General features: G+C 46.2%; 1 protein-coding gene across 1 annotated transcript in view; it reads left to right on the top strand.

The window, feature by feature from the left end:
• Positions 1–21,123, top strand: part of LOC310867055 (ras-GEF domain-containing family member 1B-like) — a 123,506-nt gene that overhangs the window by 87,455 nt on the left and 14,928 nt on the right. Inside the window, exons 7-12 of the mRNA XM_083776848.1 lie at positions 1,754–1,918; positions 2,640–2,777; positions 8,768–9,034; positions 11,717–11,791; positions 19,057–19,152; positions 21,044–21,119. Coding sequence (XP_083632974.1) covers positions 1,754–1,918; positions 2,640–2,777; positions 8,768–9,034; positions 11,717–11,791; positions 19,057–19,152; positions 21,044–21,119 — 817 coding nt within the window. The remainder of the gene's footprint in view (positions 1–1,753; positions 1,919–2,639; positions 2,778–8,767; positions 9,035–11,716; positions 11,792–19,056; positions 19,153–21,043; positions 21,120–21,123) is intronic.

Raw genomic sequence — 21,123 nt, 5'->3', positions numbered from 1 at the left:
ACTCTGTGGCACGCTATGAGCTTGTAGATCTGCTATTTTTCAATAGCTAAAGCATGAAAAAAAATTAACAACCTAGAACAACATGACAGTCAGATGATGATTATGTCGACACCCACAGGCTACCGAAAATCACAGAAGCCAAATAAATAAATAAACCTTTTAGTTATTTTTCTTGGAAAGCGATTTGTATAATGTGACGTCAATATTGTCCATGTACATTTTAATATATTCTGACCTGAGATCAGATTCTAAAAATGTCTGTTTGAAAATGACGGTTTTCTGAAAAAGCTATGTTTCTATGTCAGTGGTTCTTCGATTATTTTTTTTTTAAATAGCAGACCTACAAGCTCATAGCGCACTATCGAAGCTTGTAGATCTGCTATTTTTCAATAGCTAAAGCATGACATGACGCTAACACCAAAAGGGCGTTCCCGGCCCCAAAATGAACAACCTAGAACAACATGACAGTCAGATGATTATGTCGACACCCACAGGCTACCGAAAATCACAGAAGCCAAAAAAAAAAAAAACCCTTTTTAGTTATTTTTCTTGGAAAGCGATTTGTATAATGTGACGTCAATATTGTCCATGTGGTTTCCGTCTGTGCTGAGCGCTCTCTCTCCATCCCAGTTACAAAATGGGCACATTGTCCACGCCGAGCATGTGTGTAACGTGTGATCTGCGCTGTGTTGTGGAATCTGGTAAAATACACAGATATTTATAAGACGTATATCTGGACAGTTTCTGTCTGTACCCAATCCTCAGCACGTCTATAACAGAATTAACAGTGTGACCAAGAGCATGTTTTTCATAAAGAGTTTACAGTTTAGTAGTATGTCAGAATAATGAATTGAAAAACGTGTACAAAACATCGCCACTTCATGTTGTGTGCATTTAGCATGTTTAGGACAACTAGTATTCATCACAGTATCTCACAGTAAACGTACAGACTGTTGTTGAAAATACAGCGTGCTGAGGAACACATCTTAACCCATTCTGACCGGGCACCCATTTTGGTGTCAGCATCATGTTATGCTTTAGCCATTTAAAAATAGCAGATCTACAAGCTCATATCGCGCCACCGAGTGGCGCGATACGAGCTTGTAGGTCTGCTATTTTTGAAAAATCGAAGAGCGACTGACATTTTTAGAATTTGATCTCAGGTCAGAATGCGTTCATCAGTCCAGTGTGTGTCCGGCGGAAACCTTGTATGAATCTGATCTCAGGTCAGAATGGGTTAACGTGGACATGTCTCACGTTAGACTGACACCACTCAAAACGTGGACGCCAGTGTTAGTCAATGAGGTGCCGCCCACTAACCAATAAGACATGCCATTACTGATGGAGCAATTAAGTGGAACCCACTAAACTCTGTTACACATGCGCTGGCTAGCTTTAATATATGTCTCATGTTATGTCTCTCTGTCTGGGGGGAGACAGACAGAGGACGTACATCTTAACCCATTCTGAACGGGAACCCATTTTGGTGTTGGCATCATGCTATGCTTTAGCTTTTGAAAAATAGCAGATCTACAAGCTCGTAGCGCGCCACCGAGTGGCGCGCTACGAGCTTGTAGGTCTGCTATTTTTTGAAAAATCGAAGAACGACCGACATTTTTAGAATCTGATCTCAGGTCAGAATGGGTTAATCAGACCCAGTGTGTGTCCCAGTGGAAACCTCGTGTGAATCTGATCTCAGGTCAGAATGGGTTAATATATGTCTCATGTTGTGTCTCTGTCTTGGTCGGAACAGAGGACGTACATCTTCACCTTCCTGCTGAGCTCTCGTCTCTTCATCCGGCCCCACGAGCTGATGGCCAGGGTGTGCCAGCTGAGCACGGAGACCCAGCGCCTCGGGGACCCCTCCCAGCGTCTCCTCGGGGACCCCCAGGGCCTCGGAGACCCCCAGGCTGATAAGGTACGCGGCATATTACACACCCAGTGGTTCTTCATTTACTATTTCATGTCGAGGACCCCCTAGAATTATTATTATGTAAATTGTGGCCTCCCGACCCCCCCAAAATATGTTGTTCCAGGGACCGACCGACCGACCGACCCCCAGAAGCAAAGATTTAAGTTAAAAACGTTCGCATGAATATGTGTATATATGTTCAAAGATTTGCTCCACATTTTCAAGATTTTTCAACAAAAAAAATACCGGTGCCGCGCTACGAGCTTGTAGATCTGCTATTTTATTCAACAGCTAAAGCATGACATAATTCTTAATAATATTACTGAACAAACACTCACCACAATCTACAACTAATTTGTGCGTAACTGCGTGTTAACCCATTCTGAACGGGAACCCATTTTTGTGTTGGCATCATGTTGTGCTTTAGCTATTGAAAAATAGCAGATCTACAAGCTCATAGCGCGCCACCGAGTGGCGCGCTACGAGCTTGTAGGTCTGCTATTTTTTTTTTTAATCGAAGAACGACTGACATTTTTTTAATCTGGTCAGAATGGGTTAATCAGACCAGTGTGTGTCCAGTGGAAACCTCGTATGAATCTGATCTCAGGTCAGAATGGGTTCATCAGACCAGTGTGTGTGTCCCAGTGGAAACCTCGTATGAATCTGATCTCAGGTCAGAATGGGTTTTGAATTGTGTGTGTGTGCGAACGCCATCCTTCCTTCCCAGACGAGGAGCAGGAAGCTGGCGCCCAGGATCCTGCAGCTGCTGACGGAGTGGACGGAGACGTTCCCGCACGACTTCAGAGACGAGAGGATGATGAGGAGCCTGAAGGAGCTGACCCAGAGGCTGGGCCAAGGGGACGAGGTGGGTCCTCCATGCCCCCTAACCCCTAACCCCCCTAACCCTAACCCCCTAAACCTGACCCAGAGGCTGGGCAGCGGAGACGAAGGTGGGGTTATTTTGGCTAAACGTCGTAGTTTAGACCAGAGAACTGGAAAAAGGTCCCCGGTTCGATCCCTGCATGGCTCCTTCCTCCTCCTGGCTTAAGCGTTGTGAAATGTCCTTGAGCAAGACGGTCGTCCACTGCTCCCAGCAGTCGGCAGGAGTCTAAAAAGCAGATTTCCCACGGGGATCAATAAAGCTTATCAAATGTATTGATTGCTCCGTATATCACGTCCGGTCATCTCAGCGGAAAACAAAGAACGTCAATAAGGAGGACAAATGGACTTAACCCATTCTGAACGGGAACCCATTTCGGTGTCGGCATCATGTTATGCTTTAGCTATTGAAAAATAGCAGATCTACAAGCTCGTAGCGCGCCACCGAGTGCGACTGACATTTTTTTAGAATCTGATCTCAGGTCAGAATGGGTTCATCAGACCCAGTGTGTGTCCGGTGGAAACCTCGTATGAATCTGATCTCAGGTCAGAATGGGTTCATCAGACCCAGTGTGTGTCCGCAGTGGAAACCTTGTGTGAATCTGATCTCAGGTCAGAATGGGTTCATCAGACCCAGTGTGTGTCCGCAGTGGAAACCTCGTATGAATCTGATCTCAGGTCAGAATGGGATAAGTAATATAGAACATACTTCTTCCTCTTTTCCTTCTGGACCTTCAGGGGTCGCCACAGCCAATCGTCTGCCTCCGTCTGCCTCCCCGTGAGATGGAGGCAGACGATTGGTGGCCTCTCCGTGTCTCACAGACCAACAGAAAGGCCTCTCGTTGTCGTGTACCTAAAAGGACCGTAACAATTCAGGTCCGTGTCTCTTTCCCACGGCAATTTAATTAGCATAATATCTGTGTCGTCTCGTCTCGTCTGAGGGCGCGGTCTCACACACACGCACACACACACACGCGCACACACACGCGCACACACACTGTGCTGATTGATTGAGTTGACGGCAGAAAAAGAGACCACCTACCGTCCTCCATCCATCCACAGGTTCCACGCGGCTCGTCAAAACGTCAATATTGATCCTGGTCTAAATCTACACGTCAATACATTTCACTCAACATGACGCACACACACACACACACACACACACACACACACACACACACACACACACACACACGCACACGCACACAGTGTGTTGCTTACAGATTGCGTAATGTGTCCTCACAGAGATCTCTCACACTGCTCTGACTAATGGGCGATGTTTGTGTGGAGAAAACAACTTATGTCAGCAGTACGTGCACACGCGCGCGCACAAACACAATTGCACGCACACACACCATCCATTGAAACCAATGTTGTGCCATGGACATTTGGAAAGTAGGCCAATCTACAAGCAAAGCTCACAGTGACCGTTTTCGAGATTGTGAAGAGATCGGCTGTAGCTATACCAGTGTTGTTTTTGAGACGAAAAATGTTCGTCGACTACCTTTTTTTACTCACGGAAAAACTATGCTATGATGACTAAAACTAAGACTAAATATAGTTTACTATGGGTAAACGTAGTACCTTTCCTTTCCTTAGTCCAGTTACCCTGGGTAAACATAGTACCTTTCCTTTCCTTAGTTCAGTTACCCTGGGTAAACATAGTACTTTTCCTTTCCTTAGTCCAGTTACCCTGGGTAAACATAGTACCTTTCCTTTCCTTTAGTCCAGTTACCCTGGGTAAACATAGTACCTTTCCTTTCCTTAGTCCAGTTACCCTGGGTAAACATAGTACCTTTCCTTTCCTTAGTCCAGTTACCCTGGGTAAACGTAGTACCTTTCCTTTCCTTAGTCCAGTTACCCTGGGTAAACATAGTACCTTTCCTTTCCTTAGTTCAGTTACCCTGGGTAAACATAGTACCTTTCTTTTCCTTAGTCCAGTTACCCTGGGTAAACATAGTACCTTTCCTTTCCTTTAGTCCAGTTACCCTGGGTAAACATAGTACCTTTCCTTTCCTTAGTCCAGTTACCCTGGGTAAACATAGTACCTTTCCTTTCCTTTAGTCCAGTTACCCTGGGTAAACATAGTACCTTTCCTTTCCTTAGTCCAGTTACCCTGGGTAAACATAGTACCTTTCCTTTCCTTAGTCCAGTTACCCTGGGTAAACATAGTACCTTTCCTTTCCTTAGTCCAGTTGCCCTGGGTAAACATAGTACCTTTCCTTTCCTTTCAAACTGTAGAATGCACGGTGTGCGATGGTGTGAGTGAAAACTTCCTCTCTCTTGGCATTGGGAAAGGGAAGCCATCGGCACCGCCAGACGTTTCAAAGAATCTTTAAGCGTTAAAAAGTGGAGGAAGTCGTTTGGTGATCAGTGACAGGCAATTACTCCGAGAAGCCTGCAGCTGTTGTTTATGCAGACCCAGCAGACCCCCCCAAACGCACTGTTTCTTTCAGCCTTTTGGAGTTTCTTATCCCATTCTGACCTGAGATCAGATTCTAAAAAATGTCTTCTATACATCCTGACAGTTTTCCATTCTGACCTGAGATCAGATTCTAAAAAATGTCTGTTTGAAAATGACAGTTTTCTGAAAAAAGCTATGTTTCTATGTCAGTCGTTCTTTCGATTTTTCCAAAAATAGCAGACCTACAAGCTCGTAGCGCGCCACTCGGTGGCACGTGTGTGTGTGTGTGTGTGTGTGTGTGTGTGTGTGTGTGTGTGTGTGTGTGTGTGTGTGTGTGTGTGTGTGTGTGTGTGCGCGCGCGGGAGGGAGGCAATAATTGGAGCAGCTGTTGATGCGCTCCCTTCGCCGCCAATGTGGGGTTTTATTTTTCTTTGCACTTTAGTGACACCGGGGTTAGCGTTCGCTCACTGCCGAGTCGAGTCCTCCAGAACCACAGAACCGCTTCCAGAATAGATGCCCTGAAAACATCTGCTCCTCTGGGTCGTGGTCCAGGAGGAGACCATAAAACCATCTGGGTCGTGGTCCGGGGAAGACCAGAACCACAGAACCACAGGCGGAACATTCCAGGCCTTAGATCTGCTTGCTTGCCTATAGGCCATCATTTATAGCATGATGTGGTTGGAGATACTTATATCTCTCCTTAGAGAGAGAGAAGTCAGGATGATGAACATATATATATATATATATATAAGGAGAGAGAAGTCTCCTTATATATGTTTATATAAACATATATATAGATATAAGGAGAGGATGATAAAGGAGATGAGCTTCGTGTGATCTAGATCTGGGAGTCGTTCAGCCTGACGTCCAAATGTCTCGTTTCTCTCAAGGGCACTTCAGCAGGTGGTCATTTTAACGTGCCGGTCCGGGGGAATACGAACTATAGCGACCTTCACCATATCAAGACCGCTCCGCAAACCGGTTCGGCCACCGCTGCCCCCCCCCCCCCCCCCCCCCCCGGAGGCATCAGTCGAAGCATCGTGTCCCTTTTTAGATGCCAGAACAAACACAGCGTAGCCCTTTTTTGGCACGCTGCTGGTCGGAGGCTCTGCGATGAAGTGCTGTCGCGTGGCCAAGAAACGAACCAAAACAAGGTGCTGTCGCGTATAGAGCCAAGAGACGAACCAACCGACTGACATTTTTTAGAATCTGATCTCAGGTCAGAATGGGTTTTAATCAGACCAGTGTGTTGTTGTCCAGTGGAAACCTCGTATGAATCTGATCTCGGGTCAGAATGGGTTTTAATCAGACCAGTGTGTTGTTGTCCAGTGGAAACCTCGTATGAATCTGATCTCGGGTCAGAATGGGTTTTAATCAGACCAGTGTGTTGTGTCCAGTGGAAACCTCGTATGAATCTGATCTCAGGTCAGAATGGGTTATAGGACAACGAAACGGATTCCATTCCGTCACCCATCGTGGCGTTGAGCGAGGAGCGGTACCCCCCGGTACCCCCCGGGTACCCCGGGTACCCCGGGTACCCCCTGGTACCCCGGGTACCCCCCGGTACCCCCGCTGCCTAAGAAATGCTTGGCATGCTGTCCTCTGTGTTTATATATAGCCTGCCTCCTGCCCTCTGTTGGGAGCGGGGACAGGAGAGGTGGCAGGTGGTGGATCTATTTTTTACCAGGCTTCTCGCGTGATTGTTGTCCAACTGTACGCGCGCACACACACGCGCGCACACGCACACACACACAGTCAAATCCTCAGTATTATGTTATGCGTCTGTTATACTAAAAGTTATACTTTTAAAAAGGTTTTCTTGTTTTCGTTGTTAACGACTAAAAACGGGGAACAGGGCTCTCGTCTCAACATTCTTCTTCCAGCTCTTTTAAGAAGTATATCACAACATTTCCAGGTCCAGATATTAATCAACCCACAGAACATAATTTGTCGAGTTTTTCTCCCTGATTTTTGATAACGTTGAGCTGCTATATTCCAAACTGGAAATGTACAGTATATTTTCTGTCATACAGTACTACTAAAAAGTGCCAGAGAGATGAGAGATGGACATGAGACAACAATATTGGCACACACACAACATCAGATATATTGATTATGATAATAATATGCCTAATACCTCCTGGCAGGCACGCCATGCTATAGGCGGGCCGGGCCGGGCCGGGCCGGGCCGGGCCGCTGTTCCATTTGGGACCGTTCCAAAGTTATGCAACTGTTCCACCACGAGGAGTGTGTCGGAGCGAGACCGGGTTATCTAAGTGGTCTGCATTAACACATTTTGAACGGGAACCCGTTTTGGTGTCAGCATCATGTTATGCTTTAGCTATTTAAAAATAGCAGATCTACAAGCTCATATCGCGCCACCGAGTGGCGCGATACGAGCTTGTAGGTCTGCTAATTTTTTGAAGAATCGTGAAAAGTGACATGAAAAGTCTTTGAGAATTACGACTGACGTATAGAAAAACATCGCTTTTTTTCAAGAAAACAGTCATGGATTTATAGAAGACTTGATTTGCAGAATCGTTCCCAGGTCAGAATGGGTTAAATTAGGGAGAGGCATGAAAGCGTGGGCGAGCCTCTGTAGAGCCCAGCCCCCCCCCCCCCCCCCCCCCCCCCCCCCCCCTCCTCCTGGGGGCCACCGTGAGGGTCCGGCCTGCTGTTCGCTGGGCTGGTCTGTTGTTATTATAGGTCGGGCAGGAAGAGAAGAGGAGAGAGGAGGGGGGGGGGGGGCTTGCATAACGTCCGCAGGAACCATCGCTCCCGCCACCGTTCACACACGCCATGACCTCCCCCCCCCCACACACACACACACACACACACACACACGCCATGACGACCCCCGCCACAACAGGAAGCTCTGTTTAGGGACGCAGAGCGTCGTTGCGTAACGTGGAAGTGGCAGATTAGAAACGGACAGATTGCTATCAGTCTCTCTCTCTCTCTCTCTCTCTCTCTCTGACATGTACAGTAACGTATTACGTATAGCTCAGCTGAATCTACTGTATTATTGTCACGTTTTACAGGTTTAGAAAATGGGTGAAATTAGTTTGTTTGTGTGTAGTTCCCGTCGTGTCCAAAGTAAACAGCACAGCTGTTGGGTTTCTCTTATCTTAACCCATTTTGGGGCGGGAACCCCTTTTGGTGTTAGCATTATGCTATATGCTTTAAGCTATTAAAAAAATGGCAGATCTACAAGCTCATAGCGCTACGAGCTTGTAGATCTGCTATTTTTGAAAAAAATCGAAGAGCGACTGACATAGAAACATAGCTTTTTTCAGAAAACTGCAGGATGTAGAAGACATTTTTAGAATCCGATCTCAGGTCAAAATGGGTTATTAATCAGACCAGTGTGTGTCCCAGTGGAAACCTCGTATGAATCTGATCTCAGGTCAGAATGGGTTCATCAGACCAGTGTGTGTCCCAGTGGAAACCTCGTATTAATCTGATCTCAGGTCAGAATGGGTTCATCAGACCAGTGTGTGTCCCAGTGGAAACCTGGTATGAATCTGATCTCAGGTCAGAATGGGTTATTAAAATATCCTCTCTCTCTCCAGGGGTACCGTAAGGCGGTGGGCCAGCTGAGCCAGGGCCTCATGCGGCGGCTGACGGTTCTCGGCCAATACGAGGAGGCGCTGGTGAAGATCAGCGCGGCGGCCGCCGAGCGCCGCGCCTCCATGAAGGCCAAGCCCCGCCCCCACCACCACCACCACCACCACCAGGGGGCGACGGCGGCGTCCTCCTCCTCTGCCGGACACAGAGACCTGCTGTCCGTCTGCAACGACCCGTTCACTGTGGCCCAGCAGCTCACACACATAGAACTGGTGAGATGTTTTTTTGGCCCCGTTTCGCCTTTCGGCTGCCGTATGCTAACTAGGGGTGTAGAATCGCGATTCCCGTTATGAACGATTCAAAATCGATTCATAATTTCCAAAAATCATTTTTTTAATTATTATTTATTAACTTTTTTTTTTTTTTTTTCACTACATGGTGTTTATACTATGAAATGTAAGCTCACCCTAACCCTCACCCTTACAGTAAACATCATGTCTTCAGTCATTTTCAAGTTAATCACTTCAGTTGGCTGGAGTAGATTGTGATGAAATCCTATGTATTGAATCAAGAATCATTTTGAATAGAGAATAGTTTTGAATCTGGAAAAAAAATATTTTGAATTAAAAAAAAAATCGTTTTTGGAGAATCGAGAATCGTAGAATCGAAAAAATCGATTTTGAATTGAATCGTGACCCCAAGAATCGGAATCGAATCGAATGGTGGGACACCCAAAGATTCACAGCCCTAATGCTAACGCTCTGGGCTCATATTAGCTTACCGTTGACTTAGCTGTTAGCGCGGCGGAAAGAATAATAATAATAATACAACTTTATTTGTATAGCACCTTTCATGACATGAAATGCAGCTCAAAGTGCTTTACAGAACAATGGAGAATAAAAGGAAAGCAAAGGCAACAACATTAAAAAACAAGCGGTAATGCAATACAGTGAGGACATGAATAACTAAAAAAATAAAAAAATAAAAGATCAATTAAAAGCAATGTTGTAGAAGTGGGTCTTGAGCTGAGCTTTAAGAATGTCTACAGAGGCTGCCTGACGAAGGTACAGTGGGAGCTTGTTCCATGCCGACGGCCCGTAGAAGCAAAAAGCTGCTTCCCCGTATTTTTTAGTTGGCCATTTTTTTTAGGCAAAGCGAGCAGGCCAGCAGTGGAAGACCTTAGGGGGGGGGGGTTTGGGACATATTTAGGCATGCAGTCATGTAGGTAGGAAGGTGCGAGACCATTGAGAGCTTTATACACAAGTAAAATAATTTTAAAATCAATCCTAAAAACAACCGGAAGCCAGTGCATTGAAGCCAAAACTTGAGTAATATGTTCTCTCATCTTAGTTCTAGTTAAAACTCTGGCTGCTGCATTTTGGACATGTTGTAATCTGTCAGTTGTTTTCTTAGGCAGTCCAGAAAAAAGTGCATTGCAGTAATCAAGCCGAGAAAAAACAAAGGCGTGGATTAGCGTTTTTGCATCGTCCAAGGACAAATAGGCTCTGATTCGTGCAATATTTCTAAGGTGAAAAAAGGAAATCTTGGTAACATGATTAATGTGTGAATTAAAATTCAATTCAGAATCAATAATAACCCCCAGGTTCTTTACTCTACTGTTACTTTCTACAGTCAGGTTGCCAAGTCTGCTTATTATTGATTCTTTCTGCTCACTAGAACCGATTATGAGAACTTCTGTCTTATCCTCATTTAGCTTGAGAAAGTTCTCACTCATCCAACATTTGATGCTAGACAGACAGGTAACCAGCGGGTCTAAAGCACAGGGATCATCTGGAGCCACAGAAAGATATAGTTGGGTATCATCAGCATAGAAATGAAAATTGACTCCGTGATTGGTAATGAGTTTGCCCAATGGCAGTATGTACAAGGAGAAAAGCAGAGGACCAAGAATCGAGCCCTGTGGAATACCAGAACTGATGTCGTGTTTGTCTGAGTCAAACTCGGCTAGATTGACAAAGTAACTTCTGTTTGATAGGTAGGAGGAAAACCAGGACAGGGCCGTACCAGACAGGCCTATTCAGTGCTCCAGACGCTGTATTAAAATTGAATGATCAATCGTGTCAAATGCAGCCGTTAGATCTAGAAGTAAGAGAACGGATACATGTTTCTTGTCAGCAGACACCCTAAGATCATTCATTACTTTTACAAGTGCTGTTTCTGTGCTGTGACCTTTCCTAAAGCCAGATTGGAATTTGTTGTGCACATTATTGTTCTGTAGAAACACATGAAAGATGCATTTTTCTAAAACCTTGCCCAGAAAGGGTAGATTTGAAATGGGTCGATAGTTACCCAAAACAGCGGGATCAAGATTGTGTTTCTTGAGTAGGGGCCTAACTACAGAATGACTCGTCTCCTTCCTAATCCAGGGCGCTCTCCGTGGTGATGGAACGGATCGATATGCTGGCGCTTCATTTCTGCTCCTCATCCGTCTCTCCCCCGCAAAATATATAACGCTTTTTTGGATCATATATATCGTATAATTTAAAATGATCGCAATGTAAGCTATAGCAATGTAAAGTCAACTTTTCTTTTTTAGTAGATTGTTTCCGGGTCGTGGCTTTCAGAGTAAAAGCGAGCTGAGACAACCCCCCGGGCCACCCAGAGCTCCTATTTTGAAGCACTTCCGGCACTGATAGTGTTTTAACCCCCGCGGTGTCCTTGTCTTTTCCCTCAGGAGAGACTTAAAGCCCTACACACACCGTCTGCGAACGCCGCGCGTCAAAACAGCCGCCTCCGTTGTTTTCAATGAACCTATATCGCACACCGGCGGCGGCGTCCGACGCGCGTTCACGCCTCGCCTGACGCTCCGATACGCCACCGTTCTATTTTCCAGGCGTTGCCGCGTCGCTGCGCACCCGGTGTGTGATGGGCTTCGGCTACATCGTTACTGTATATTAACCCTGCGATGTCCTCGTTCGTCTTCCCCCCTTTAGGAGAGACTCAGCTACATCGGTCCAGAGGAGTTCGTCCAGGCCTTCGTCCAGAAGGATCCGCTGGACAACGACAAGGTACTAACCTCAGCGGGGTCGTGCACACGACAAAGACAAAGTCGTACGATTTGTCACACACGTTACCGCGGTGAAATCTGTTCTCCGCATTTCACCCGTCTTTCGGAGCGCTGAGCCTTGTGAAGCGGTGAACCTCCAAATATGATGTCATATATCCAATTGGCCACTCCTTGTGTGAAATCATTAGCTATCGTACAATGTGACGTAATCATGCAATGACATCACAACCATATCATTGTTGTTTATAAATAATTGTCCGATAATCTAAACATCAGTTAGTGACTTGCAACAAGGAAACCTGAGCTGCCTTCATCCTAACAAGTTAGTCTGTAAGTTAGTTGTCAACGCTCATTGACGGTGGAGCTGCTGTGTGAAATGTTTCACTGGACGATACATCTGGAAGGACCCCTGGAAGAGGAAAACGCCACCTTGAGGTTCCCTCCAGACGCCAGGACCACACAGCTGTGCTGATTGGAGACACTGTCTACCTCTGGGGAGGATGTGCTGACCCAGGTTACGGCAACGTGCTTTATGCATTTGATGTCGACGCCCACAGATGGTTCAAACCACAGGTTTCTGGGACCGTTCCAGAGGGGAGGAGATCCCACTCAGCCTGTGTCTTGGGGAAGGTCATATTCATCCATGGAGGAGTGACCCAGACTGGACCCACTACTGACATCTACAAGTTGGACTCCACCACAATGGTCTGGACTTTAATCAACACCAGAGGAACTCCACCTCCTGTTTCATGGTGTCACTCTGCTACCATCATCGGGACAAAGATGTTTGTATTTGGGGGCTATGGGGGTCAGCACTACAACACCATCAGAGTGTTTGACACAGAGACCAATCAGTGGATGAACACACCTTCTACACAGCATCTTACAACAGGACGCTTAGGTCATTCAGCCTTTACCTACAATGGAGAGCTGTGCATATTTGGTGGCTGGACCAATAACCAGTACTTCAATGATCTGCAGATATTCAACGCAAAAACCTTCTCCTGGAAGAAGGTTGAGCCCAAGGGGAAACGTCCACATAACATGAAGAATATGTGCTGTTGCATGCTGGGAGATCGTGTCATCCTCTTTGGAGCAGAGAACAGACCAGGTGAACTGTATGTCTTAGACTTCAGTCCTAGCCTCAAGACATTATGTAAGCTGTCAGTTATTCAGTACGGTCTGGAGCAGTCTGGACTCACACACAACATCAGGTGGGAACTGGCAGCCATGACTGGCAACAGAAGCTGAGGAAATAACATAGTCCTCTAAACAAAGGGCATTAAGCAACTAGTCGACTAGTTTACTAGTAAATCCACTAGTCGACCTTGTTGGTACTACCGTACTAGTTGACTAGTTGATTTAATTTTAATTTTGTATTTTGTAGGCCTCAAGATCAGGTATAATAGTATAGTTATAGTCACCAATGTACACCGTTTTTACAAATATTTATTTCCAAAAAAAAATAAGTAAGTAGTAAACTAGTAAAAATGACTTTTTTGCGCACGCACGCACACACACACACACACACACACACACACACACACACACACACACACTAAACTGCCTCCCCTGACCAGCCGGGGCGCCTGATGGAGGGGAAAGGAACTGGTTGGAATAACGTGTTCCTTCCACGCGCTATACGTCCAACCAGGGAAACTCCCCCCTGTCAGGTGTAAAGGAGCAACTTGGACACTCAGGCATGAAGGAAGCATTAGTTCAAGTCCGTTGCTCTCCCCTTGTCCCCCATATATGGGGACTAGGTTGGCGGAGGGTGTGTAGAGCCCAGGATCACATTAGATGATTGACACAGGGGTGAAAAAATGGGTTACAAAATCGTGGGATATATAAAAAAAAAAAGAGAGATGCAAAATGCCTCTCCTCTCCTTTCCATGGCATGCCGGAAGGAAGGAATCATTCGGGAAAATAGCTTTTTTTCCCCAGAAGTCTCCTGAACTTGGAACGCAGCAGTTTTCATTGAACCAACATGTTTCTAAATCCATTTTGTTACACCTGTATCTCCACTAGCTAAAAGAGTGCTGGGTGAAAAATAGCTGATCTATAAGCTGTTGTGAGCTTGCAGATCTGATATACATTCGCTATTTTGGGCTAAAAAGTGCTCCTCTTACGCGATGTCGGCCCCTGCCCCTCTAACAATTCGTTGTTCAATTCAAAGGGCTTTATTGGCATGAGAAAAACATAACGTTTACGTTGCCAAAGCGGAAAGAACAATACAACAACACAGCAATACAATCAGAACAAGAATGCAATGTGCATTTGAAAGTCAGAATCGTCAATAGATCTTCAATTTCTATGTACCGTGAAGGTCGCTATAGTTCGTATCCCCCGGACCGGCACGTTAGAATTACCACCGCTGAAGTGCCCTTTGAGCAACGCATTGAACCCCTACCATGAAATGTTCTATGAGCAGGGCCTGGCTGTAAACAAGTTCTTGAGCTTAGTCCAGTTACCCTGGGTAAACATAGTACCTTTCCTTTCCTTAGTCCAGTTACCCTGCAGGGTAAACATAGTACCTTTCCTTTCCTTACTCCAGTTACCCTGGGTAAACATAGTACCTTTCCTTTCCTTAGTCCAGTTACCCTGTGTAAACATAGTACCTTTCCTTAGTCCAGTTACCCTGGGTAAACATAGTACCTTTCCTTTCCTTAGTCCAGTTACCCTGGGTAAACATAGTACCTTTCCTTAGTCCAGTTACCCTGGGTAAACATAGTACCTTTCCTTTCCTTAGTCCAGTTACCCTGGGTAAACATAGTACCTTTCCTTTCCTTAGTCCAGTTACCCTGGGTAAACATAGTACCTTTCCTTTCCTTAGTCCAGTTACCCTGGGTAAACATAGTACCTTTCCTTTCCTTAGTCCAGTTACCCTGGGTAAACATGGTACCTTTCCTTTCCTTAGTCCAGTTACCCTGGGTAAACATAGTACCTTTCCTTTCCTTAGTCCAGTTACCCTGGGTAAACATGGTACCTTTCCTTTCCTTAGTCCAGTATACCCTGCAGGGTAAACATAGTACCTTTCCTTTCCTTAGTCCAGTTACCCTTGGTGTATACATAGTACCTTTCCTTTCCTTAGTCCAGTTACCCTGGGTAAACATGGTACCTTTCCTTTCCTTAGTCCAGTTACCCTGGGTAAACATAGTACCTTTCCTTTCCTTAGTCCAGTTACCCTGGGTAAACATAGTACCTTTCCTTTCCTTAGTCCAGTTACCCTGGGTAAACATGGTACCTTTCCTTTCCTTAGTCCAGTATACCCTGCAGGGTAAACATAGTACCTTTCCTTTCCTTAGTCCAGTTACCCTGGGTAAACATAGTACCTTTCCTTTCCTTAGTCCAGTTACCCTGGGTAAACATAGTACCTTTCCTTTCCTTAGTCCAGTTACCCTGGGTAAACATGGTACCTTTCCTTTCCTTAGTCCAGTTACCCTGGGTAAACATAGTACCTTTCCTTTCCTTAGTCCAGTTACCCTGGGTAAACATAGTACCTTTCCTTTCCTTAGTCCAGTTACCCTGGGTAAACATGGTACCTTTCCTTTCCTTAGTCCAGTTACCCTGGGTAAACATGGTACCTTTCCTTTCCTTAGTCCAGTTACCCTGGGTAAACATGGTACCTTTCCTTTCCTTAGTCCAGTTACCCTGGGTAAACATGGTACCTTTCCTTTCCTTAGTCCAGTTACCCTGGGTAAACATGGTACCTTTCCTTTCCTTAGTCCAGTTACCCTGGGTAAACATAGTACCTTTCCTTTCCTTAGTCCAGTTACCCTGGGTAAACATAGTACCTTTCCTTTCCTTAGTCCAGTTACCCTGGGTAAACATAGTACCTTTCCTTTCCTTAGTCCAGTTACCCTGGGTAAACATAGTACCTTTCCTTTCCTTAGTCCAGTTACCCTGGGTAAACATGGTACCTTTCCTTTCCTTAGTCCAGTTACCCTGGGTAAACATGGTACCTTTCCTTTCCTTAGTCCAGTTACCCATGGTAAACATGGTACCTTTCCTTTCCTTAGTCCAGTTACCCTGGGTAAACATAGTACCTTTCCTTTCCTTAGTCCAGTTACCCATGGTAAACATGGTACCTTTCCTTTCCTTACCAAAGTGATGTTCTTCTGGACACACCAGACTGGACCATACATGGGCTTAAGGCTAGTCGTGTGACGCCGTCGTCTGGTCAGGCTGCCCTCGGTCTCAGAGGGGGGGAGGGAGGGGGGGGGGGGGGGGGAGGATGGCCCAAATGTCGTCTCCAGACAGATCTGGGCCAGCAGCTATAGACTCCTGTGGGTCAACATATTTGTGTTTTAAAGGAGACAGTCCATCCATCCCAGACACACACACACGCACACGCACACACACATACACACACACACGCACGCACGCACGCACGCACACACACACACGCACACACGCATGCGTACATCGAGGAGCCATTTCCTCTGCATCAGGCCTCATCTCCTAGCAACCAGTTGAGCAGGTGTGTGTGTGTGTGTCTGTGTGTGTGTGTGTGTGTGTGCTGCTGCTGCTCAGCAACTAGGTTTGTTATTTTATTTTATTGTGAAGCGGGGGGATGGTGGGGGGGGCTTGTCTTTTGTGCCTCGGACCACTTTTCTTCCTACCCCCCCCCCCCCCCCCCCCATTACATCCACCACAATCCAAAGGCGTGTGTGTGTGTGTGTGTGTGTGTGTGTGTGTGTGTGTGTGTGTGTGTGTGTGTGTGTGTGTGTGTGAGAGTGAGAGTGAGAGAGACAGACATGGGGGGTGGGGTTAAGAGGTGAGCACATGGCGCGAACACTGCTTTTATGGGGGAGAGAGACAGAGAGAGAGAGTGGCGTAAGGCCGCAGGAATGCGAGGAATTGGAACGAACACAAAGGACGAGACGAGCGGCCGTCGTTCACTGTGTGAGGTGAATTGTATCCCCCCCGCCCCCTTCCCCCCCCCCCCCCCCCATGTGAAGCCAGCGGTGGCTTTTATTGCGTCGCATCATGAGCGCCGCTAACCTTTGCTAAGCTTTGTTCTGTCCTGGTGACGGCCGGCCGCGAGAGTGAAATGCATTCCAGTCCGTTTCATTCCATTCCAAGCTGTCGGCCTCAGTAAGCTGAACCCGACATCCACCCCGGTGATTTGCGTACCACGGTGGTCCCCAAAGTGGGGGGGGGGGGGGGGGGGGGCCCGTCGTGGACCTCCTGTCAAGTCTAAAGAGAGTAAAAGTCTATCGTGGGTTAACCCATGTTGACCCGAGATCAGATTCTAAAACCGTTTAAGAATGACAGTTTTCTGAAAAAGCTATGTTTCTATGTCAGTCGCGTTTCCAGGGGCGCTGGAAGGTATTTATACCAGGGGGAGCTGAAGGGTGGGAGCCTGGGAGGGATATCGCACGAAAAATTTCGGGTCTTATTCAGGTATAATTGGCCTAATAATGACTTATTTAGGACCTAGTTAACCAAGTTAATCATAATAACAGTATGTGACTCTTATTGTGTTGTTGTTTGTGTTAGATTTCTTTAAACCTGGTGCGGTGAAAGTAAAACTACAATAGGTTTTTGCTGTCTCGTCATGTTGTGTCTATCTGTCAACTCACTCGCTGTGCATTCTGCATTCAGCACGCTCTGATAGACATGTCAAAAAATTCTCCTCTCCACCAGCAGGGGGTGCTGGAGCACCCTCCGCACCCCCCTTCCAGCGCTGATGCGCGTTTCGATAAAAAAAAAAAAAAGCAGACCTACAAGCTCATAGCGCGCCACCGAGTGGCGCGCTATGAGCTTGTAGATCTGCTATTTTTCAATAGCAAAAGCATAACATAATGCTTAAAACACCAAAAGGGGTTCCCGCCCCCAAAATGGGTTAATAATGAATACATTATTTAATCGGTTACTTTCAACCACACACGTACAGCTCGGTTAAAATAATGTTATTCATTCGCAAACGACGTCATGCAGTTACACAAATGAAGAAACTGGATTTCACTGACATTCTGTGTTTAGTAAGCTTTATTTTTTACCATTGTTATATTATATTTTATATATATATATATTATTTATATTATATTTTTATTTTACGCCTGTGGTTCCCAAACCCTTTCATCTCAAATGGACCCCCAAATGGACCCCCTAATTATCCCCGCGGGCCCCCGTTTGAAAATGCATGCCAGGGACCCCCCCACCCATAAGAGAAGATTTTCACGGCTCTAGCAGTGATTCTCAACGCGTTTAATTTCAAGGACCCCCCCCCCCCCCAGTTTGACATGCATTAGTCTATACGGACGGACCCCCCATTTAATGGCATTTATATCTCTGGGACCCCCCATTTATATTGTATAATCATGTTAGTTAATTTAACTCTGAGAGTGTACAAACACAGAGTACACAGACCCATAAGCGTCCATTTGGATCCAATCTATCATTTAGCTATGGGGACCCCCTGGAACTCCCTCAGGGACCCCCCCCGGACCCCACTTTGGGAACCACTGCGTTACGCACTGCGACGTCAACACGTGTAGTTTGTATTTATTGTACATTGTGGTGTTTTTTTAACTAATTTTTATCCCACGATTTTGTAACTCATTTTTCACCCCTGTGTCAATCATCTAATGTGATCCTGGGCTCTACACACCCTCCACCAACCTAGTCCCCATATATGGGGGACAAGGGGAGAGCAACGGACTTGAACTCATGCTTCCTTCATGCCTGAGTGTCCAAGTTGCTCCTTTACAACCTGACAGGGAGGAGTTTCCCTGGTTGGACGTATAGCGCGTGGAAGGAACACGTTATTCCAACCAGTTCCTTTCCCCTCCATCAGGCGCCCCGGCTGGCCAGGGGGAGGCAGTATAGAGACCAGTTCCTTTCCCCTCCACCAGGCGCCCCGGCTGGCCAGGGGGAGGCAGTATAGAGACCAGTTCCTTTCCCCTCCATCAGGCGCCCCGGCTGGCCAGGGGGAGGCAGTATAGAGACCAGTTCCTTTCCCCTCCATCAGGCGCCCCGGCTGGCCAGGGGGAGGCAGTATAGAGACCAGTTCCTTTCCCCTCCATCAGGCGTCCCGGCTGGCCAGGGGGAGGCAGTTTAGAGACCAGTTCCTTTCCCCTCCATCAGGCGTCCCGGCTGGCCAGGGGGAGGCAGTTTAGAGACCAGTTCCTTTCCCCTCCATCAGGCGTCCCGGCTGGCCAGGGGGAGGCAGTTTTAGAGACCAGGATTACTGCATGTTATTTTGTGAGGGTACACATTGTGGTGTTTGTATTTAACGTCAAGGCGCGGTTTCTTTTCCAGAGTTGCTTCAGCGACCACAAGAAGGCCAGCAACCTGGACGCGTACGTGGACTGGTTCAACAGGCTGAGCTTCCTGGTGGCGACGGAGATCTGCCTGGTGAGACACGACCTGTCCAGTATATCCTTTAACCCATTCTGACCTGAGATCAGATTCTAAAAATGTCTATTACATCCTGACAGTTTAATTATTAACCCATTCTGACCTGAGATCAGATTCTAATAGTGTCTTCGATTTTTCAAAAATAGCAGACCTACAAGCTCATAGCGCGCCACTCGGTGGCGCGCTACGAGCTTGTAGATCTGCTATTTTTCAATAGCTAAAGCATAACATAATGCCAAAAGGTGTTCCCTTAAAAACAATAGAACAAGTACAATCAGATAGGACTTTTCTGTGTGGGTGTACGGGGCTGTCGAGGCCAGAAGAGTAGTTTTTTGCCACTCAGTACACACTAAAGCCAATCGTTTAGGTTATAAACTGTTTTAAACACATATTTATAACCCTTTTTAAACGTGTCACAGTGTTTAGATTATAAACAGAAGAACATGTTTAATCGCCTGTAACACTTTTTAAACACATAAACGTGTTTAGATTTTACAATCAAAGTCAGTCATATTATACGTGTTTAGAATTTGAACACTAGGTGTTCTCGTGAGGCGTTTGAGTGAACTCGTGTTACTACTGTATTTTATGACCATTAATAAACATTTGGCATTTTATCATTACACACTGGTGTTTAGGTTTTAAACGTGTCACATGTTCCAGGGATTTACAGTGTAGGCATTCCTGCATAACTTCCGTGCATGATGATGATGTCACGCGCGTACCCTCTATTCAGTATTTCAGCTGTGACGTGAGCGCCCCCTCCTGAGATACTTCCGGGTCCTACTTTGGTGTCTCTTTTGTGTCCCCATGGAGTTATACTGTGACGCTCCGTCGGACTAAATCTGAGACGAAAACAACCACGAAAGTCTCATTTTACCGCTTTCCTTTCCTCGCAACAACAAAGCTGCTGCTCTCCCAAATCTGGCTGTGACAGGCCGTCTGCCCCACATGGAATACTATCGCCATTTTATTTTATTGTGTCAACTAAATCCTCATTAATGCAAACTAGTTTCAACATACTCAACATTCTAAGTATGCCCCCGAAATATTGTACTGAGCAAATGGACTGTTACCACCTTCAATAATAATGATAATAGTCTTTATTGTCTCCACATCATATATTTTCTTTGTCATGGACACTTGTACAAAACATTAATAATTCTACTCGAGTTGGAAGCATTAAGACCCATTTTAACCCTCAATGGCTTCCTTTCTGAAAAATAACGTCATTGTAAAAAGATTCACGCGGTTAGATATTCTATTTACAATGAGATGCGGACGGGAGCTGGTGCCATTTGGACCCGGACGTAACTAGGACTACAAAATGACCCGGACGTAACTAGGACTACAAAATGACCCAGACGTAACTAGGACTACAAAATGACGTCGGACAAGGGGAGACCAACCTAGTCCCCATATATGGGGGACAAGGGGAGACCAACGGACTTGAACTCATGCTTCCTTCATGCCTGAGTGTCCAAGTTGCTCCTTTACACCTGACAGGGGGGTAACAAGAAGACTCGCCCCGTTTCTGTTTTCCTCCCAGAATTTTCCCCAGTGAGGGATGGGAGAGGCTGGACAGCAGACGGCTGGACTTTGAATTTCTCTAACTATAAACTTTCATGACAGCAGACAGCAGTACAAATAAAATGTATGAAAAGCTACTACAGTGAAGTCTGTTCACAGAAGTTGTTGTAGGATATGTGGGGATTATCTGACGAGGTACCATTTGAGTGTGAAAGATCTGTGAAAATGTTTTTATGTGATGTATTCCCATGCTTTTTTGTTCTTGCTTAATGTAAGTCGCTCTGGATTAAGAGCGTCTGCTAAATGCCTAAATTGAATGATTATTCCCCCCCCCCCCCCCCCCCCCCCCCCCCGACAGCCCGTGAAGAAGAAGCACAGAGCCCGGGTCATGGAGTTCTACATCGACGTGGCCCGCGAGTGCTTCAACATCGGGAACTT

Source organism: Protomyctophum parallelum (genome assembly GCF_964188405.1).
Source record: "Protomyctophum parallelum genome assembly, chromosome: 11".
Classification (NCBI taxonomy): domain Eukaryota; kingdom Metazoa; phylum Chordata; class Actinopteri; order Myctophiformes; family Myctophidae; genus Protomyctophum; species Protomyctophum parallelum.
Note: the sequence above shows the minus strand (reverse complement) of the source record. Positions and strands in the feature narration are given on the sequence as shown.